General features: G+C 35.7%; 2 protein-coding genes and 1 non-coding gene across 4 annotated transcripts; 2 read left to right on the top strand and 1 right to left on the bottom strand.

Moving 5' to 3' along the window:
• Window positions 1-1042: 1042 nt before the first annotated feature.
• On the top strand, window positions 1043-13208 carry SRFR1 (Tetratricopeptide repeat (TPR)-like superfamily protein). Of its 2 annotated transcripts, XM_023662172.2 has the most exons (25): window positions 1043-1311; window positions 1421-1530; window positions 2200-2658; window positions 2741-2856; window positions 2940-2984; window positions 3127-3228; window positions 3303-3383; window positions 4525-4591; window positions 4686-4786; window positions 4897-5004; window positions 5887-5957; window positions 6101-6157; window positions 7818-7926; window positions 8020-8100; window positions 8688-8774; window positions 9452-9658; window positions 10204-10538; window positions 10709-10795; window positions 10866-10965; window positions 11280-11371; window positions 11453-11491; window positions 11588-11678; window positions 12252-12349; window positions 12429-12738; window positions 12926-13208. In XM_023662172.2, the coding sequence occupies exons 1-24, from the start codon at window positions 1190-1192 to the stop codon at window positions 12715-12717; spliced, it is 3054 nt and encodes a 1017-aa protein (XP_023517940.2). In that variant the 5' UTR covers window positions 1043-1189; the 3' UTR covers window positions 12718-12738; window positions 12926-13208. The 2 variants fall into 2 exon arrangements, with proteins under 2 accessions (XP_023517940.2, XP_086976235.1); XM_087120109.1 differs by lacking the exon at window positions 6101-6157.
• A 1559-nt stretch (window positions 13209-14767) lies between these two features.
• On the bottom strand, window positions 14768-16852 carry LOC111781755 (uncharacterized). Its single transcript, XR_015414310.1, has one exon. It is a non-coding gene; the product is annotated as an uncharacterized LOC111781755 (transcript).
• Window positions 16853-19894: 3042 nt separating this feature from the next.
• Window positions 19895-21431, top strand: LOC111781211 (uncharacterized). Its single transcript, XM_023661686.2, has 2 exons — window positions 19895-20577; window positions 21112-21431. The coding sequence occupies exons 1-2, from the start codon at window positions 19945-19947 to the stop codon at window positions 21202-21204; spliced, it is 726 nt and encodes a 241-aa protein (XP_023517454.1). The 5' UTR covers window positions 19895-19944; the 3' UTR covers window positions 21205-21431.
• The last annotated feature ends 960 nt before the right edge of the window (window positions 21432-22391 follow it).

Below are 22391 nucleotides of genomic sequence, written 5' to 3'. Positions count from 1 at the left end.
TAAAAGTCTACTTTAAAAGAAATTATGATAATTTGAAATTATTTTTGAAATATTTTCTTTAAAAAATATATATATTTAAATTATTTTTGAAATATTTTCTTAAAAAAAAATATATATATTTTTTGGATTATTTAGAACTAGTAGGGGTGAATTAACCAATAATACTCGAGCCTTTTGAAATGACTGACCATATAAAAAAATATTTCTTATTGAAACTCAAATGTAAAAAAAAACATTGAATATTTTTGTACGATTTAATTCAAACTACATAGATGAAATATAAAATTGAAAATTGAATTGGTATATAGTTGAAGCTTTAAAATAAGCTTCTAAAAAACCTAAATGATCTTAACGAAAAGATTCGGTCGAAAAATGGAGGGGATGGCTTCAATCATGGCAGAAAGGGAGTGAACATTGTTAGAAATCGCGGACCCATGATCATTCCTTAAATTAGCCACTCTCAACAATGTCTCTTTGAACAAAGTACAACATAGAGCCTCTCCTAGTACCATGTTAAAGAATTACGAATCTTTACAATAGTATGATATTGTATACTCTAAGCATAAACTCTTAAAGTAATAATTTATGTTCAAATTAGTTGTTTTTTTAATATCTCGGAATTAGATAGTGAATAAAATAATAAATTTCATTATTTAACAAATTATAAAAAATTATCGAAAAGAAATTATGACAGAACTTCATTAAAAAATGTAAAATTATTAAAGAAAAATTTGGAGACTTTTAGAAAGATTAAGTTGTGTCGTGTATTGTTGGCCAAAAAAACTAATCAAAATTCAAAACCTTTCTTCTTTTAATTTTTTTTTTAAGAAAAACAAAACTGTAGGGCATGTTGTCGTTTTTCCAGTACACGTCACCGCATTCAACCAATAGTATCACGGCAAGGCGTTTGACCACACGTGTGAAACGCACGTACATTAGCGGCAAGTGAACACCGTTCTTCAATGGATATATCCTCCACGCCGTTTCCGAGAGTCTCAGTTTCTTCACGCTTCCCGTTTCCAGCTCGATACAGGTCGACTATGGACGCTCCGATCATCCCATTCCACACTTCTCCTTGAAGAGCTAAGAGAGGGGGAGGGGGACTGGTTGATTCAAAAGAACTGCATATACAAGAATAGAATTCGCCATCGGCTGATCTCGACGAAGTTTCCTACGTCGAGCTGAATTAATGGCTCCGGCCATCTCCGAGAGAGTCGAACTCGCTAAGTTCTGTCGCTCAAAGGACTGGTCTAAGGCAATCAGAGTCCTCGACTCGCTCATAACCAAGTCCTGCACCGTTCAAGACATATGGTCTTGTTCTATTCTTGCCCACTTGACTTGCTGTCTTTCGATTTTTGTTAATTTTTTAAAGGACTGCTGAGTTGATTCAAGCCTAATTATCGAGACAACGGTTTTGCAGCAATAGAGCATTCTGCTACAGCCAATTGGAGCTGCACAAGCATGTAATTAAGGACTGCGATAGAGCGCTTCAGCTGGATCCCTCGCTTCTTCAAGCTTATGTGCTCAAAGGTACTTATTGCATTAGCTCGTTTATCTTTTGATTTTGAGCTGATTCTGATAATTCAATTATTGATAAGATAAAAACTGTAGCCGTATCCTTCATTCTTACGCTCCCGAAACTCACTGGAATGTCGATTTGAGGTCCTTGGATTTGGATTTTAGTAGTTCTTTTCCTTTATTTCTTATTCCTAACGAGTGAACGAGGACAAGAGTTGAAGTTGAAGAGATTAACAACCAGATGAGGCATGAACCATGGGTCTTCCGGATGTACACTGCAGCATCCGGTGACAAAAATTGTATAGCTGAGTTGGGCCGGGGGGCTTGGGGTGGGGGGTTCCTTAGTTTTGTGCATTTCATAGGGCGGTGTTGTGTTCCCAACTTTGAGGGATCTTATAATTAATGTGTTAAGAGTTGCAAAAGATTTGTTGGTGTAGCATACCTTTGGCTTTACTAAATTCCACTAAAACGCGTTGCTGCTCTGGAACGATACTGGATAAAGAGTACTTAAATATTATTGGAAATTATTCTTTTTTCCGTATCTTGAAAAGGAGCTATGATTTTTGAATAACTCACACGGGGAGTTCACTTAGGATTTTTTGTTGTTAACTTTTCGAAATAAAAGTATTTGTAGATTTATTGACAAATTTGTGAGCTGAGTTTGAGATTCTTGTTGTTTAGGTCGTGCATACTTTTCCTTGGGAAAGAAAGGGGACGCTCTTTCCGTTTGGGAGAGTGGCTACCAGTATGCTCTATGTCAATCTGCAGACCTGAAGCAATTGCTAGAACTGGAAGATCTTTTGACAAAAGAAAAACAAGACAAAAACAATGTGGAAAATGGAGAAGTGGAGTCGGGATTTTCAACCGTTGTTCTTGAATCAGAAGTTACACCTGCTAACAGAAAATTGAGTGAAACAAATAATAATGAAGATAAATTAATGGAACATCCTGATTTCTACATGAATCCAAGTGATGCGTCTGAAGTTTGCAGCAGATCAAGTGACAATCTTTCTATATTTGAAGGCGGAAGCGAAGAAATTGGTCAGAACAGTAACATTAACTGTGAAAGCAATGGACGTAGTGACTATGATGATGCTTCCAAATTGCATGATTTAAGAAGTGATATATCTGAATTTTCTAGTAAGTCCAAAGTTACGGCTTTTCATAGCAACAAATCAAGTGATTCCAATTGACATTTTAAGTAAGCCAAGTAAAATTGCAGATATACAAGGCAATATAAGTGATGAAGCCAAGAGAACTAAGAAATTCCCTGTTGCTAAAGTTTCAAAGACAAAGTCAATACGTGTAGACTTCCGACTATCAAGAGGCATAGCTGAGGTACACATACTATATACTTCTAATTCATGTTACGTGTTTTAGAAATTAAATATTCTCTAGACCGACATTCTAATCTTTGGCAGGTCAATGAAGGGAAGTATGCTATCGCTATTTCTATCTTTGACCAGGTAATATCTGTTTCTTAGTGCATGGTTCTTTCTTCTCCTTTCACGATTTGTTATGTCTAGTTGATAGCAAATGGGTGGGTAGGAGGATAAGCCTAACTGTCAACTTCTGGAGAATGTTAAGGGTCATTTTAGTTTTCCACAGATATTGAAGGAAGATCCTAGTTATCCTGAGGCATTAATTGGAAGAGGAACAGCTTATGCATTCCAAAGAGAGCTTGACGCTGCTATCGGTGATTTTACAAAGGTACGTGGATGATAAGATATGAAAGGGAAATATAATTAATTGACAATTTTTTTGTTAATCTAATTAAATATCAGGCTTTAGAATCAAACCCATTTGCTGGTGAGGCATGGAAACGAAGAGGGCAGGCTCGGGCCGCATTAGGAGCATCTGCTGAGGTAAGTTCAATATAAACGTTTGATTGTATGTCTTGGTCAACAATTCTTGGATAAAAGCAAGTGTGAACGAAGTTGCAAGAGAGAACGCCACAACCATTGGATAAAAGCACATCGTTCTTGGCAACAATATTTTGATCCCCATCACACCTCTGCATGAAAAATTTGCTCATCTTAAACTCTTGTCTATGATTTTTCCCCCCTATGAGATCTCTAATAGTTCAGAAACTTTAAAAAGGGGTCTAACATGTAACCACAAAGACCCACTTCAGGATGTTTTATCAAATGAAGTTATCCCTCGTTCTTCCCTAACTGTCCTATAATTTTTAAGTGGAAAATTCACGGCCATATACTTGTGCAACCTTTGATCATTTTGTTTCAATATTTTAAAAATAAACCTTTTTATTGAAGCAACCATATTTTAGTTAAATGCAGATTTTGGGAATGTACAGTATACTTTATAGTGAAGAAAATTAACCTGAAATAGGCTTAATGTATTAAGTTTTACCTTAAACTTTCAATTTCATCGGATGGAACCTTGAGCTTCGGTAAGTTTTTTTTTTTTTTTTTGCCGTTTTTTACTCTAAACTTCAATAAGTATGAAAGTTTATATTTGATATCTTACTTTTGTTTGATAAATTACTGAAAAGATATTTTCATGTGCATTCCATGAATTATAATCATGTCTAAACGATACTAGAGTTGGATTTTTGTTGAACATGTGGGCTCTGGGAGAATCAATGGTCAATCTTGTTCATTGATTGGACTTATTTTTGTGCCAAACTTGATTTTTGTTGAAATAGTTTAAGGGGATTTTACTTTGCTTTTTGCTAAATTTTTAGTAGGTGAATACAGTGAGAAATTAATTGTAGGTAATAATTGCAACACTTATCTAAAGCTAGAGTTCAATTTGACAAAATAGAAAGTTTTGGGTGAAAATTGTTAGTACACTTGCTAAATTCAATGGTAAAAATATATTCTTTTTCCCTATTATTTATTATAAATTTTTATGATTGAGCATTTGGAGCTTAGCTTCAATTAGATTGTGCTCCCAAGCAATATCTCCTTAAATTGCTTACAATCTCTTGCGTGTTGCTATATGTTTGATTCACATTAATTTGTTTATAATTCCTTCTTGATTTAGGCAATTGAAGATTTAACTAAGGCACTGGAGCTTGAGCCAAATTCTGCAGATATTTTACATGAAAGGGGTAATTTATCTAACTCGCTCTTTACATCACTTCGTTTTTTCAGTTCGTAAAAGTCTGTTCCTTGTTCATCTGAGTTTTTATTACTTGAATGCAGGAATCGTTAATTTCAAGTTCAAGGACTTCTACGCTGCTGTGGAGGACTTGTCTGAATGTCTGAAGGTGGATGGGTGTAATACATCTGCATACACATACTTGGTGAGTTTCTTACTTGCCTGGTTTTAATGATATCGGAGTCTGGCATATATTCACGTACTTTCTTCTGGGAAAAATCCTTACGGTCTCTAAGCAGTAAATTTGGTTTCCAGGGCTTGGCATTGTCTTCAATTGGTGATTACAAAGGGGCTGAGGAGGCACACTTGAAATCGATTCGATTAGATAGAAATTTCCTCGAGGCATGGGGCCATCTAATTCAGGTACTGATAATTAACTACGGATCTATTTGATAACGTTTTCATTTCTTATTTTTTGTTTATGTATCAAATTTTCTAAGAAATAGACTTGTTTGATAATTCATATCGTGTCTTCTTTCTAATTTTTTAATAACATTTCTAAAAATAGAGTAAAATTTCAGAAACTATAAAATGTAGTTTCTACCTTTTTCCTTCCTACGCGCTTCCCTTGGTTGGCTTTTGTGTGCTTTCACTCCCCTTCTCTGACGTGGGTTCTATGCCCACATTAATGATATTTGGTTGGTATTTTGGTTTATTTTTTACAACAAAATCAAAAGGTCAAGTTATCTATTATTTCATGTTGCAAAGTCCATGAAGTTCTTTACCTTCTCAGCAATATATCCTTCTATTCAGATGTTGTAAGTCCAAGTATTCTTTTCATGTTCGAACGCATGAGCTAGCTATCAATAAGCCCTCTATAAATCCAAAAAATCTTACACGGTTCACCAATCATATTCATATTCTTTTGTTTATCACTGTTGCCTTCCTAAAAGGTAGCATGTAAATACTAAAGCTGTTTCCTTGTGGTCTCTGAATTCGAAGGCCTTCCTAGTCTAATTTATATTCCTTCTAGTTAAAAATAAAGAAAAAACCATGCAATCTAGCTACTACGGGGACATGTTTTAGTCACCTGAGCACGTCATATATATTTGTTTTATGCACGCTACAAGCACTCTGATCAATGTTTGTAATGCCATTTGAAATTGTAAGAGCGAACAGTTTCCTTTCGCATTGCAATTTGGATTATTTTTTTATTATTTGCATGTTCTCTGCTTCCCTGCCCTTCTTTTTGTCAATCTATTAGGGAGCTAGAAAGTATGTTAATTGTGATACTTAATTATATAGTTCTATCAAGATTTGGCAAACACAACAAAGGCTTTGGAATGTCTTCATCAAGTTCTTCAGATGGACAGCACGTTAGTTTTGTTCCTTGTTCCATTCTAACCATGCTTTTTTACTGTTCATCAATATTTAGCTTGTTTATTTTCACGAGTACCCTTTGCAGAGTATTGTTTTGTGAAGGAGGAACCATATAAAAATTATAATGTCTAATGGATAGGTTTGTCAAAGCATATCATTTGTGCGGGCTATTGTATCATGGGATAGGGGAACACAGGTATATGTTCTGCTCACGTCTTTTTATAAATTTTTTGAATTGATGTGATATAGTTTTTTTTCCCTTCATTTTCTTTTTTCAGTTTGAGAGAGTTCTTTTTGGATGGGAACATTTGTTGTTTTGAGAGAGGATGAAAAACCTCTTTCATCAAGGACAATCAAAGAGTACAAAAAGATCAAGCAAACATGGGCTCAAGCAAAGAAAAAAAGTAACAAAATAATAAATAATAAAAAAAAAATACAAGAAAGGGTTTCAAAAATCAGGGATAAATAAAAACACGCACACCCACACATAAAAGGCTGCAACTAATATCTTAAAAAACCTTAAGATTCAGAGAGAGGTCAAATTCCCAAGACCTTCTTAATCCTCCAATTCCTTTCGAACAAGGTATTTCATGGAACTGTCAGGAGAGCACTTGCCACTAAAAAAAACGTTTCCTTTCTTTTGGAAAGTAGGATGAACAAAAACTTTTCCCAGCATGGCGTGACAAGAATTTCTTGAAACCAATTCACTCTAAAAGCCAAGAAAACCTCCATTTCCTTGCAGATGAACACCTCAAAAATGATGATCAAGGTCCTCTAAGGTTTGCTTGTAGGAAACACACCTCTAAGACCCAAACACGGAGGAGGAAAACATGGATGGGCTCCTTAGTGTTAATTCTTTCTAACGCTGCCAAAAACATGGATGGGCTCCTTAGTGTTAATTCTTTCTAACGCTGCCAAACTTTCTGTTGGACATGGACCCGACCTTCCCGAGTAAAGTTTCTTGTAAATTTCCCTAAGGTAAGCCTCCCACCATACAGATGAATTTAGAGGAATCTCACTTAAAACAGATGAATTTAGGGCAAGCCTCCCACCATTTTGAAAAAAAGGACCTTTTATGAGGTGGGAAGATGCTTTTGGTCAGACCTTAAATGTAAGTTTCGTTCAAGGCCTTATCCACTATATATATGCTTTCATAAAATTCATCAAACCCCTTAAGCAAGTCGAACATAGTAATATCCCTAATTTTGTGGGAAAAAGGCATGCCTCTTATGACCCCTTGAAGTTGAAAAACACTCATCTTCCCTATTGTAAAGGCGTTTTCAAACAATACCTCACCCTAATACTTATTAACTGCCAATCTAATCCTCAAGCAAAATCCCTCTCCCTATACCTTGAAGGTCCGTAGATTCTTATGGTACACCACCCCATTGCTGCTTCTGACTAACAAATAAAGAGGCTGTTGGTCCTCTGCTAAAAGGTTTTCCCCGAGAAAACTGATTGGAAGGAGAAAAGATTGAAGGGAAGATTAAGAGCAACAACGTTCCAAAAAGAAAATTACAATTTGATGCACGTATGATTTTTATTGGAGTTCGTGAAGATGCAGCAAATAATGGATTGTAATTTTTAATTTGAGTTCATTTCCGATTTGATTTTCTATAGGAATGCTATGCATAGGGTTAAAGCTTCATGAAATTAAACGTTGTTATATACAAGATTGATAATAATATGCAGTTTGGATCTATTTTATTTGAGTACTTGGGTTCTTACTAATACATTACAAATTTGTAGAGTTTGTTATGTGATAACTTGAAATTTCTGGAAATTGAGAACTAATGACATGTTGTAAGAATGTCCAGTCATCATGTTACTCTAATTTGCCTAGTTCACACATGCAGAAAGGCTATCAAGGAATTATCTATTGGGTTGAACATTGAGAATTCCAACATTGAGTGTTTGTATTTGCGAGCTTCCTGCTACCATGCTATTGGAGAATATGGGTTAGCGGTACAATAATGAATTTCGTTGACCATTTCATCTTTTAAAAGTATTTTCAACGATCTTGCCATTCTGTCTTACTCGGTGTGCTATTTATGGCAGGTCAAGGACTATGATGCTACCTTGGATTTGGATCTAGATTCCATGGACAAATTTATGCTTCAATGCCTAGCATTCTATCAGGTTAATCTCTGGATGACTCTAGGGATGTCAACTCTTCCCAGAATTTGTATGATCACATTGTAGAAATAGGTGGTGATCTCTTGTTTTCTTCCTAGTGAATAGGAAAAGGGTGAGAGAGTTATTGGTTTGAAAAGATTATAAAGAATTAGGCACCCATGATATGCAATTTCAATTTTATAAGCAAGGGTTCCTTTATTCTCACTTAGGATATGAGTAGAATGGGGTTGAGACGGACATTAATGCGAACATTACCGTAGAACCTTTGTCTCTTGCTTCACGAAGTATAGCCAGCTCGGGTCTTTGATTACTTACAGATTAAATGCTCTGTTTATTTTATTTATGGTGCAGATTTGCAGTTTGAAGTTTAGACTGCATGATTTGCTCATGACTGTTTTTATACTTTCAGTGAAAACTTGTATATCAATATTTTGCAATTGACTGATCATTTAATTTGCGTTAAAATGTGTCAATATCTGAAGGTTTATATTGAATATATTAAGGTTTTTACTTTTCTAGCTTTTTATTTTACAAGAAACAAAACTTCTCATTGATTGTGTATAATTTTTGTTTGTTTTCACTCATTGCAGAAGGAAATTGCTCTATACACAGCATCTAAAAGCAATAGTGATTTTTGTTGGTTTTCTATTGATGGGGATATTGATCCACTCTTCAAGGTGCAGTTCCTTTGGAAATATATTTGGTTATTTTATTGTACCGTATTATTTCTCTTTATCTTCTTGTGATGCCTACGAGCATTGTCTCATTGTCCACTTCAGTACATTGAAGCTTCAATTAAAAAAGAAAAAAAAAATCTCAAAAGGAGTTATTTGATTCCAATGTAATTACTGTAATTATATTCATGTACTTTTCCGTCAAAAACTATAAACTTAGGGAAGGGTCAAGATGATATTTTGCTCTCATTCGTTTGTTTTATTATTTACCTGAAACCACTAGTCAAAACAGCTCCTTTGTATCTTTCTCTCGAATGATACTCGTACTTTTTATCCTTCTAATTACTTTTAAATTTCCATCTGTAGGGAGGAAATTGTTGTTTAAAATTGGATTGAGGTCATGATCGATTATTATCGTTTGTTTGTTTCTACTTTAGTTTGGGATAGGTTGGAAAAATACATTTATTACCAGGTCCAGACACCAAATTTTAATTATCCCTATATATTTATTAAATATTTGTATGAAGTTAATTTTAAACTAATAAAGAAAAAGTCTTCTCTATTTGACATTAAAACATATGCTTGTTAATACTGATTTTGGATTCTACGCATCTGTGCTTTCCAGATTTGAAACAATTTCTTAACTCATGTGGTGATTGTGTAATATTTTTTAATATTAGGAGTATTGGTTCAAACGATTGCACCCGAAGGATGTTTGCGAAAAGGTTTTCAGACAACCTCCAATACGCGAGCCTTTAAAGAAGGGTAGAGTTAGAAAGCAAGACCACGGGATGACAAAGCAGAAGATATCACTTCTATTGGCTGCTGATAATATTGGGAGAAAAATCCAGTATGATTGTCCTGGGTTCTTGTCAAATCGGCGTCAGGTGATTCAGTGTCTAATAATTTGAAAATTATGTGAACATCTCCTACAGCATGTCTGATACTCCTTCCTATTCCACTAAATTTATCTTTTGCTGATTGCTAAATTACTCTAGCATAATTTACCATTGTTTAGTGTTTCTTGAAAGCTCTGCATATCGAATATAGCAGATCTTTATTTTGTATTGTGTTATCTTCATGTTTCACACTTTCACTCATTTTGATTAGTATTTAGTAAGATTTGACTAACCATAGAATAAGTAGCTGCGGAAAAATTTTAATCTTGAAGTGGGATAACATATTACATTAAAATTTAGAAGGTAATCTCACTCATTTCAGAAGTAAAATACTAAATTTCAAAATTAGTTTCACTTGTATTCACCTAGTTGCTCATGTGCATATATCTTTTCGTTATTATGATCGGTATCGTGCATTCTGCACAATTTCCGCTCCCAACATCATCCCTTCTTTGTGCATGTATTTTCTCTGGAATAATTAAAAGAGTCTCTTGTTCTAAAGAAGTACTGAATCTGATCTTTCTGTTTACCAGCATCGCATGGCAGGATTAGCTGCCATTGATGTTGCTCAAAGGATTTCAAGAACTTGGCGTTCGCTGCAAGCAGAATGGAAATGTTCCAATAAAAACACAACCAAGTATGGTAAAAGAGCTCGGAGAAGAGAAAGGCCAAGTATATCCAGCCAGAATAGAGGTGGTGCTGGTTGTAGTACTAGTGGCTTTTCAGAAACATCATCTTCAAGTAGCCATCTGGAAGATAGATTACCTGGTCATAATTTTATTTCATGGCAAGATATTTACTCTTTAGCTGTCAAGTGGAGACAAATTTCCGAACCCTGTGATCCTGTTTTGTGGATTAATAAACTAAGGTATTTCTCATCAAATGAAGTCCTATTAGACCTTGTTCGTCGTTTCTTTGCGCTCAATGAACAATATTTTATTTTAGTGACAAGAAAAAAAAAATCCTGTTTTGTTGTGTGATTGTGGGACCTGACATTGTTATAGCACAGTCTAAATTTTGGGTGTTTGGTTATTTTAGTGAAGAGTTCAATTCTGGATTTGGATCTCATACATCTATGATTCTTGGGCAAGCAAAAGTGGTTCGGTACTTCCCAAATTTTGAGAGGTAAAAATAAAATAATGGTTTCTTCATGCAAATATTGATGGGCTTGCTCTAATCATTGTTGACCCCACAGGACACTAGAAGCCGCAAAAACGGTCATTAAGCATAAATCCTTTGTGTACAACAAGTCAGACATGATGGTGGACCTGAGTGGTGATGGAAAATTACAAGATGTGAGTTTTTTTGTGTTAATTTAGTGTGAAAGATTATCAAATTGCTCAACGGATTCTCTGATCATATCACAGTTTTTCTTAACTGAATTTTAGCAGAATCCAGCGAATATTTTCTTACATCTCATTTGTATGATATAATATGTTCATATGTAAATTTCTGCTGTCATGAGTTTAGAACCAGTTTTCTGTTCAGGCTGGTATACAAAAATATACAAAAGTTCATTAATACAAAATTCTTTAAAACGGATGCACCGAAAGGAAGAACGTTTCTGCCTCGTCAAATTACAAACGTGAGTAATGTCCATTTATTGCAGATTATGGAAGCGAAGTCATGCTCTGATCTTTATAAAGTGGTTGGTGAGGATTTTTGGTTGGCTACGTGGTGCAACAGTACTGCTTTCGAGGGGTAATCTAATCTGCAACCATTGCCTTGAGCTCTTTAAATGTCTTCTAATGCCTATTTTCTGTTGTTTCATTCTTGTTTCAGGAAGCAACTTGAAGGGACGAGGATTACACTAGCAAAGACGTAAATTAACCATGTCTTTGCTGCTTTATTTTGCAATTTTTATGATTTATGTTTATCTTCTTCTAACCTTTTCCCTCTCCAATATAATTATTTCAGGGGAGAACGTGGATTTGATTTTGCAATCAGAAGTCCATGTACAGCTTCTAGATGGGAAGAATTTGATGCAGAGATGACGACAGCATGGGAAGTATGTTACTTATAGACCTCTTGTATGTGCCTGTTTTCGTTGATGTACCTGATGATCGGAACCGATCAGAGAAATTCTGAATTTCTTAGGATGGGAAAAATATTGCAAAATGGGTATAGTTCTAGGTAATTGTAGATTGCAAAATGAGTGAATTTTCTTTGAGCTTCTTAAGAGCAACCCTCAAAAGCCTCAAAGCTTCTTTAGAGCAATTGGATTCAGCCAATTTCATGAATTCGGGAAAATCATTTCCCCTTCAACCAAGTCTTTATGAGCCGATCGTTCGTTAGGTACGGTTTATAGATCAGCAAATTACTTTACTGATTATCGTAGCCATGGTTTTGTATGGTCATCGAGAGCAACCAACAGACAAGCCACATTTTGAGTCAGATGCTCCATTACATGCTCCCCATATTCTTCTGAGCCTTCTCCTTCGATCATTGGAATTAAATTTATTAGCATCTGGGCCTCTGATTTCTATCTATCTACAAACACTACATGTTGAAAGCCAATGTTCTTTTTTTTGTTTTCAGTAATGAGTTAAAGTCTAATATTCTCACGACTTCATTTTTTCAGACAATATGCAATGCTTATTGCGGAGAAAACTATGGCTCTATGGATTTTAGCACTCTAGAAAGTGTGAGGGATGCAATCCTAAGGATGAGCTATTACTGGTACAGTATTTCTACAGTTGTGGTACTAATTCTATTGCTAATTCAGCAGGGTTCTTTATTAAACTCAAATGCATTTTAGGTACAATTTTATGCCACTCTCAAGGGGCTCTGCGGCTGTTGGATTTGTTGTTTTGCTTGGACTGCTTCTTGCAGCTAACATGGAGTTCTGTGGGAACATTCCACGAGGACTGCAAGTGGATTGGGAAGCCTTGTTGAATTTCGATCCAAATTGTTTTGTTGATTCTGTGAAGAGTTGGTTGTATCCATCTCTCAAGATGACAACATCGTGGAAAGAATTTCCAGATGTCGCATCAACCTTTAAAACAACGGGATCAGTTGTTTCTGCTTTGAGTTCTTATGATGATTGAGCTCCTCTAGATTTAATTAAGGTGAGTTAGAATAAATCTGCAGTAGCATGTGGATATGTTTGTTTATTTCCGCCTTCTGAAAGGTTAAGGTATCTGAAGCATGTTCTAGATATGTTTGTTTGAAACATCTCATCCTGTTTCTACATGCATCTATTCTGAGCAGTACTCTAATTTGTAAGATTTCTGACCAGATTTGACAATGATGCAGGAAAGCCGATGTGATTTTGTAATTTAGACTCGTTTCTCTTGGAATTTAATCAACCGTTACCTTCTGCATCAATGAAGTGGACACATGGCTGGCAAGCACACAGGCATCTGTTGCCAAAGCTGAAAGCACATACACAAATTTGGTCGTTAACCCCAACAACAGTATAAAATTCTGAACTCTCTCTCTCTCTTTCTGAGTTTCCCTTCATTTTTCTATGTAAAATTCATTATATTAACTAAAATTTTCTGTTGATAATAAAATATCCAGCTGTATTCATGTATAAGCATGTTGTTTCAATCTTCGTATTCTGGTGTCTGCTTGCTATTGCTTGGTAGAACTTTATAGGTATAGTCAAGAAAAAGGATAATTCCATAATAGAAAATTTAGGCTATGTGAGATCCTACGACGATTAGAGAGAGTAACGAGTGCCAATGAAGTTGTTGGGCCTCGAAGGAGGGTGGATTGTGAGATCCCACGTCGGTTGGAGAGGGGAACGAAATATTCTCTATAAGGGTGTGGAAACTTTTTCCTAGCAGACGCATTTTAAAAACTTTAAGAGGAAATTCGAAAGGAAAAATTCAAAAGGATAATATCTACTAGCGATGTACTTAGACTTGGATTGTTACCGGCTCTGAAATAGTTGATTAAGTTATTTAAAGAGGTTCTGAATATAGGGTGGCTTTGAAATAGTTGATTAAGTTATTTAAAGAGTTTCTGAATACAGGGTGTCTGGAACACAAAGAGACGACCTCTTAAAACTCAAAACATTTGTAGCCTTTGTGAGCTTCACTGCCTTAGTGCTATGAACTGAAACTTACGAGATTGATAAGGTTGAAGACAAGGTAAACATGCACACCCAAACACCGGAAGAAACAGATAATGAAAAGCCTTTTCCCATGCTGAAAGATTGGCTAGAACAGCGGTAGGTAAGCGATTGATTATAAAGTTAGTGGATACAAATGCATCCCACCAAAAGCGTTAGGGCATGGATGGTTAGGTAAGGATTGCAAGACTAGTCTCAACGATATGGTGATGCTTTCGCTCCACACCACCAGCACCATGAACACTAACTTTTGAATTCAAGGGAAACTCTCAACTCTACGAAGTTGATGCTTTAATCTTGTAATAAATTTGTACGAAAATGCATAGACAATGTGGGTTTTGAGAATGAGATTTGAAGAGGGGTAAGGTATTTGTAGCAAATTTTTGTATGTTTATGTTGAAACACAATGGACAAGATTATGCAACCACAAAGTGAAGTAATAACATTATATTTTCTATAAGTGGAGTAGCCTTAAAAGTCTATAATCCCTGGAGGCCACATTTTGTTAATTATAAAGTATTGACAATGCTGGAATTCACTTTATTAGATTATTTATGGTAATTTTATATTGGTTTTGTTGGATATGGCCTACCAAAATGGTTTGTATTTTGATGTGAAAATGAAATGGATGTGTTAGGTAGGATTTGAAATCTCATCATGTTGTCCAAAGACTTTTGTAGGTTTCGTCTCCGTCTCTCTTATTTGCATATAAAATGAGTTTATTGTAACTTTAACTAACTAATCCATTTTACAGCTAAGTCACGGAAATTCACTGTTGCTCGTTAAAATAAGCATAATTCTATACATATATTTTCGACTCAGAAGCTATTTAAATTCACTCCAAATAGTGTTTAACTAAAAAACTAAAGATTTTTCTTTTAGAATCTTCATTTTTTAATTATGGTATTTTTATAATAAATTTTTTATCCATAATAATTATTAATCTATTTGGTAGTTATTTTGGCATAAATCAATATATAAAATAATAACAAATCACAACCTTCAATACATTTGTGGCTCATATTTAAAAAAAAAAAAAAAAAAAAAAAAAAAAAAAAAAAAAAAAAAAACTAATTTACCATTTATTATTTTTATTTATTTATTTTTTGAGAGACAAAAATATATTTAATAATGAGTTTTCTTTTTAAACTCAATCCTACAGCCACATATTGCATGGGATTGGAAACAAGAATTCAAACTCAATCCTACAGCCATTCTTCTTCTGCTTCATCTTCCTCATCAACATCCTCCAATCCTCACATTCCGCCATTGGCGATTCTCGAGCAAGCTCTTCGTTTCTTCGAATGTTCTAACCTTCACAGAACCAAATACTGACGTGGCATTCGCCTGCTTGCTGATCATCCGAGCAGCATAACACGGAATGTTGTGCTTCAACTTAATTCTGCAGCAAGCAAATAGCAAGCAATCCATCAAGCTCTCTTTAGCCAATCCCATCATATCATAAGCCTGTGATCTTCTCCACAGGCTTCGACTGTGAGGACTCCCCTGTTTTGATAAACACAGAGCTCGAGTTGTGTCACTAATGGCGGATTCTGGGTTTCTCAGTAGAAGAAAACATTGAGCTCTGTTGCTATAAAGCACTATTCTCTGTTTTCTCATTTTGGGTATACTTACATTCAATGCTTCTGTGTATTTCATTGCAGCTTTTTGAATCTCTCCGTTTCTAAATTTGTGATTCCCCTGTTTTTTTAGAATACCCACCAAGAGTTTCCTCTTTTTCACCTCTTTCTCGGACATCAATTTCTCTCTCCTCTTCTTCTCAACTTTTAACTCCCAGATTTCCTCTAAAGCTCTCTTGGCTCTCTCACTGTGCAGCTTCTGATTTCCATATTTGATTTTGTGATAATCTTGCAACAATGCTTGGGTTAAAGTGTCTCCCAATTTTGGTTTCTTTAATTCACTGCCGTTTTCCAGCTCTACCAAATCGACAAGAGACAAAACAGAGGTTTCGAGTACACTGTGTCGGGTTTCTGGGTCTTTGATCAAACTCAATAGGCATTCAATTGCCATAACCTGCCGTTCATCTGAGGATCTTGCAAGAACACACAGTGATTTCAAGACTTGTTCTAAATCTGCCACTATTTTTCTTCCGGGCTCTGTTTTACACAGAGTTTTCAGAAGCCCAATTCCACCAGGGGCTTCTGGGTTCATTAATCCACCCCAAATTTGACACAAATTCTTCAAGAAATCCCTTTTACAGAGTAAATTCAAATGTCTCTCTTTACGAGCGAAGCAATTAAGAAGGTAAACAGACCAACACTGCGTTTGAATGGCCCATTCCTCTGCTTTTCTGTTCTCAATTTCTACCCCTCCGAGGCCTCTTGTGAGCAAATTTCGTTGATATTTCAACCTCTGTTTTAGACGGAAGAATTGTCTGTAAACATTTTCGACAAATATTGAAGAAATTTCCATTGCCAATTCCACGACCTCACCTCCAATTTCAGCTACTGATTCGAATGTCTTTTCATGGCTTGCCAGATGTCCAAGAGCTCGAACTGCCACTCTCTGCTCAACCCAGCTGATTTTTCCTTTCAAAAGCTCCATTAATGGCGGAATTACACCAGATTCAACAGCAATTTCAGCAAATTCAGCTCTGTTCATGACATAAGACCCAATAATATGAGCAGCATAGTAAGGAATATAAACGTTCTGATCTCTAAGCAACCATTCCCTATCACTAATTCCTCTGCAAATAAGCTTTGCCATGCACTCGAAAATCCCAAGCTCAGGAAACTCCGGGTTATTGGGTCGAGTCATGGCGATGCTCCAGAGCCCACTCAATGCAAGAACGGACTCACGATCATCTCTCGTAGGCATTTCTTTGAAGTATTCAGTAATTTTGAGTGTTCTGAGAACTGGGTCGGGTTCGTTCATCATGCAGAAGAAGCAGAAAGGGAGGGCTATGTCAGGCGATCTAATGGGATGATCTTTTTTAGGCCTTTCCGCCATTAGAGAGGATTAAGGCACACGAAGGGGTTTGGAGAAGCTCAAGATTTGCGTCTGAAATTTAAAGAGAGGAGAGAGTGGGGAGTGGTCCACCTTATTGCATCAAAATTAAAAAAATAAACTTTAATTTAATTATAGATGTTTATGAACTAAAAGAATATTTTGCACTAAGAATTGCTAAATCTTTGTATCATATCTCATTTTAAAATTAAAATTTGTAAAGAGATAACTATGAATTAAGAAGTAATACACGCCTATACTTTGCATGTACAACATATGTATGATTTTCAAAGGTTAAAGTTGACCAATGGGCTATCATCCGACAATGTTCTATCCTTATTTTACACCAACCATAACTTTTTTTTTTTTTTTTTTTTTAAAAAAAACATAATTCTTGAAAATTTAACTGATGTCCCACATTGGTTGGGGAGGAGAACAAACCATGGTGTGGAAACCTTTACTAGCAGACGCATTTTAAAGCCTTGAGGGGAAGCCCGAACGGGAAATCTCAAAGAGGACAATATCTACTAGCAGTGGATTTAGGCCGTTACAAATGGTATCAGAGCCAGACATCGGACGATGTGTCAGCCTTCTCGCTGTTCCCCAAAGGGGGTAGACACGAGGCGGTGTGCTAGTAAGGACGCTGGGTCCCAAAGGGGGTGGATTTGGGAGCGGTCCGGGGGTAGACACAAGGTGGTATGCCAATAAGGATGCTGAGCCCAAAAGGGGCTAGATTGTGATGTCACACATTGGTTGGGAGGAGAACAAACCACCATTTATAAGGGTGTGGAAACCTTCCCCTATCAGACTCGTTTTAAAGCCTGGAAAGGAAGTCTAACCCTAGCATACGCGTTTTAAATCCTGGAAGGGAAGCCCAACCCTAGCAGACGCGTTTTAAAGTCTTTAAGGGAAGCCCAACCCTAACAGACGCATTTTAAAGTCTTTAAGAGAAGCCCAAATAGAACAATATCTGGGTACTGAATATGGGCCGTTATATTAACTTTATTATTGAAAATAGTATTTATAAGATTAATTTATATATATATATATAATATTCCATTAAAGCATATATAAAATAAAAGATAAAATTATTTATATTTAGTAAATCTATAAAAACCCTATTTAATATATATATATATTTAAAAGCTGGAATATGAACTTTTTGGGTTAGTTCATACAAATTTTGGGTTGGGTCATCTAATTGTAATAGATTCATTTTTCAGATGTTTGGCACAACCGTTAGATTAAAAAAAAAGGACAGATAACTCCTAACCTTGAGTTCAATGTACCCACCATGCAAACATGTAGACGAAGAATAAGAATTATTATATTTCAACTTTGGTTTTATATTTTATTTTATGGACTATAATCCATATAAAAGGTAGGAAATAAATAAATAAGAACGAGACAAAGCTCGTGAGAGAAATGAGAGTTGTAATAATGAATTTTATCTTATACTAATGTAAGTAAAATTTAAAAGTGAGTTTGATATAACTTTAAAAGGGTGAATCTAAAAAAAAGTTAAATTAAGATTAAAAAAAAAAAAAAAAAAAAAAAAAAAAAAGCAAAGCAATTCCTTAATAAATTAATATATATATATATATATATATATATATATATATATATATATAGTCAGGTATGATGGGGTTGGGTCTCAAGAAAATGCGGCTGCATGCACTTTTAACACACTAACCATAGGCATTACCATGTTACCCTGATTATTATTAAGTTCTTAATCCGTAGATTTTTTATTTAGAAAAAAGCTTAGAGGAACGAAATAAAAATGTGTACTTTTAAGCTAATTATAAAGTTAAGAGATCAATGTTTGTGTCCACTTGTTCGTTCACTTTTGGTTGGTGGTCTAGGCACCGAAGTGAATGTAAAACCATGATTTAGCTATAATACGTCCAAAGTAAACTAAGTAATCGAAGATCTCTAAAAAATTAAATTGTCAATAGGCTCAGATTATTATGAAAATCAATATTTAAATACAATCGATAAAATCAAGGATCCAAAACGCAAAGGTATTAATGGAACAAATCAAAACAAATAAAAATTTTCTTATATTTTAAATTACTCTTTTAATATTATATTAGAGACTTGCATTTTAATAATAACATAATTTATGATGAATTATAGAATAATAAAAACCTGCCCTTCTCTTGACTAACAAAAGAACATCAACAGAGTCTGGAGTTATGGAGAGAGGAAGACAAATAAATGGGCCAAAATAATAACTTGTCATGTCCATTGGGCTCATTTTATGGGCCGAAGTTCTGTATGAAGATCAGTTGATCCAGTCCAGTTAAGGCCCAAAACTGCATCGTTAAAAAAAAAAAAAAAAAAGAATTAATAACATAATGTCATTAATAGATTATATATATAGACTTTGTTCGTATGCCGTGGAATAGGGCAATTTTAGAAATACACGCATATATAATATATTATATATGCGTGTATTTCTAAAATTGCCCTATATATATATATATAAGGAAGAATATAAATATGGTATTTTTATTATTAAAAAGAAAAAAGAAAAAGGAAAAAGAAAACATGAATAGAAATATAGTCTTCCTTTTTCTTTTTTGGAAAAAGTCGGGCGGTGGGAGTGGCAGAAAACAAATTCAGGCGACTGCTGGTAAATTTCCCCGCAATAATTGACGCGACAGTTCACGTGGCCAACTGTTATTGGATTGTCGAAATTGGCAAGGGACCCACTCTCAATCATCCAGCTGTATCCAGTCCCTCTCTCCTTCAAACTAAATTATTGGATCCTAAACCGCGTAACTAATCCTCATTTAGCTGACGTGGCTTTTTCGGTATTCACATGCCACCGAATTTCATAACTTAATTTTAATTTAATTTTTTAGAATTTTATTTACTCATTCTCATTTGTTTATACCTAAAAAAGATAGGAAAAGAAACACTAATGGGCTTTCGACCGTGCTTAAATCTCCCGTATTATACCGTTTTTTTTGTTTGATTCCCTACGTGGGCCCTTCTTTTCGCACCCAACGGCTAGTACAGGCCCATTAATAGTGGGCCCCATTTGTCTTACAGGTTCTGTTGTCTTTTCTTTTTTTTTTCCTTTTTGTAAATTTATTTTTTAATTTATTTTTAATTTTTTTAAAGTGCTTTGAGGTGTTATTTACTGGTCTATATATACACTATTACACCTCGGGCCTTGGATGCATCCACTTCATCATCTACACACGCTCACTCAGTAGACATGGGGAGACAATCTGTGATCGCACTCGTTCTGATCTGTGCTGTCGTTGCCGGTGTCGGTGGTCAGTCTCCTGCTGCCGCTCCGACTACTACTCCGGCGACTCCCGCGCCTGTAGCAGCGAAGTATCCACCTCCAGCAGCATCTCCTGTTGTGCCACCGACAAATTCATCTCCCGCTGCCGCTCCCCAAAAGCCGGTCACTCCAGCACCGGTATCTACGCCACCAGTAGTCGCCCCAGTGGCCTCTCCGCCGGCTAGTACTCCTCCAACTGCTTCCGTTCCGGCTAGCTCTCCACCAGCTGCTTCCGTTCCGGCTAGCTCCCCTCCAGCTACCGTTCCAGCAAGCTCTCCGCCGGTTCCAGTTCCGGCCAGTTCTCCACCGGTTCCAGTTCCGGAAAGCTCTCCTCCCGTACCAACTCCGATCGAATCTCCTCCCGCTCCCGAAACTGCTCCTCCTGCTCCGGTCGCATCACCTCCCGCTGAGGTCCCGTCGCCGGCGCCTAGCAAGAAGAAATCGAAGAAGCACAAAGCACCAGCTCCTTCTCCGGCATTGCTTGGTCCACCTGCTCCACCCTCTGAAGCACCAGGAGGAAGTGAGGAAGGTCCTTCCCCCGCCCCTTCACTGGACGACAAGGTAATTAAATTTTCACCCAAATCTCTGCATTTACCGCCTAAATATTTACCCGCATTGTCAATTAGCACAAGATCTACAACATCCCTAAAAAAAATCCGCCATTATCAATATCCACAGCCAAGATCTCTCTATAATTTGGATAAAAATGGCACATCTTAGCGCTCTTAGGGCTGTGTCAATGGCCGCATTTGCTGTCCTCGATAACAGAGTGACTAAGCCTAACGCAACGCGCCACCGACACGCGTGGATCTACCGCGTAAGAGCGCCTTGAGTTGAGACAATTACCTTAGTTGAGTACAAGATTAACCCAAGATTAAAAAAACACGGCAAGAAAAGGAATCAAAATGTCAGAATGTCAGATCACACAGCACTCGAGAGTATTAAATGTCCGTCCAGTTCTTTGTCAGATCAAACACGTTTAAAAAATAAATTGTCTGCAGCTTTTGAACATGCAGTTTCTATATCTCTTCAAATTAATATGATTAAATAATAGTTTAATATTTTTAACGCCCTGGATCTGTTTTTTTGTTGCAGAGTGGGGCTGAAGCGTTGAGGAAGAACATGCAGAAGGTGGTCGGAAGCCTGGCTCTGGGATTTTCCGCCGCCGTCTTCAGCTTCATGTTCTAGAGAGAGTTTGTGATCGTGCTTCATTTATTATATTTAATCCTTTTCTTGTTAAAATTTCCGCCACCGTACTCTATCGGAAGAGGTGCTTTATAATATTCTTCATTGAATTGATTGATGAAATTTGATTTACGAAATTGATGAGCCCTGGGGGGGCGTTTGATTTGATGATGAACACATTTTGGATGGAGATGGGGAAATCTTTTATTATTACATTTTGATTGGATGGATCCTTTTGTGTTCTGTAATTAATTATCTTCCATTTCTTCTTCCCATCATTTACTGTTAATTTATTATAACAAATTAAATTATGTGGAAATCAAGTAATTATAAACTTTAATCATTATAAAGCAGTAGGCCACCGACAGGATGAGTGAAGTGATAGACTGCTTTATTTTTTTTATTTATTTTTTATTTTTTTTATTTTTTGGTTCTGTATTTGACATATATGATCCATGAGATCTGAAGGATACGATGTTTGGTGGCGCATCTGAAATAAATTTTGTGGTTGGGAATTACCATAAATACCATTATAATTTATGAATAATTTTGAACATGCGTGGGGGCTAATTTTGTTTATTTTTTATTTTTAAATTGATTTGCTGTTATAATTATCATTTAATTATTTTAAAACAATTATGAATTTAATTTAATAGAAGGGTTAATGAGCCATAAACTCGATTATGATTTTAGGGCTTTGAAACTTTGTTTTATAGACATATTTGATATATTCTTTTTACTTTATTCTGTCCTTTCGTCTAATGGGTTCTTGTTTTGTTTGATAAAGCTTTCATACATTGTGGGTCATATTTCGCCCGACATGTCTTGAGAGCTGGAAAAAAATCGTACTGGTTCACTGAACAAGGCTATTCAATTTTTTCTTTTCTATCATTTGAATAAAAAAATATGTACTAAAAAAAAGAAGAATATGGCTTCAAACCCAAATTTCAAAACTAAACTAGCTAGAGAACTTGTCATGTTAATGTGCTTTAGATTATTTACATTTAAGGGACATACGCTCTTAAGTACATTGAACTATCGATTAGTAAAGTTATAAATTTGGGAGGTCTACTTGAATCATAAAGCTATAATGAAATATAAGATCATATAATGTTAACGATTCAAACCTCTAACCTTTTGGTCGAATATATAATATCTGCCCCATTCTCCGAGAGAGAGAGAAATGGGAG

This window comes from Cucurbita pepo, chromosome 19, assembly GCF_057944985.1.
Source record: "Cucurbita pepo subsp. pepo isolate OVF chromosome 19, ASM5794498v1, whole genome shotgun sequence".
Taxonomy (NCBI): domain Eukaryota; kingdom Viridiplantae; phylum Streptophyta; class Magnoliopsida; order Cucurbitales; family Cucurbitaceae; genus Cucurbita; species Cucurbita pepo.
Note: the sequence above shows the minus strand (reverse complement) of the source record. Positions and strands in the feature narration are given on the sequence as shown.

Bases quoted from the DNA above. Each gene is read 5' to 3' on its own strand.
- SRFR1 (XM_023662172.2), top strand. From the start codon at position 1,190: ATGGCTCCGGCCATCTCCGAGAGAGTCGAACTCGCTAAGTTCTGTCGC. The intron at 1,312-1,420 runs GTCTTGTTCTAT...ACGGTTTTGCAG, and splicing joins TGCACCGTTCAAGACATATG to CAATAGAGCATTCTGCTACA. The intron at 8,101-8,687 runs GTTAATCTCTGG...CACTCATTGCAG, and splicing joins AATGCCTAGCATTCTATCAG to AAGGAAATTGCTCTATACAC.
- LOC111781211 (XM_023661686.2), top strand. From the start codon at position 19,945: ATGGGGAGACAATCTGTGATCGCACTCGTTCTGATCTGTGCTGTCGTT. The intron at 20,578-21,111 runs GTAATTAAATTT...TTTTTGTTGCAG, and splicing joins CCCCTTCACTGGACGACAAG to AGTGGGGCTGAAGCGTTGAG.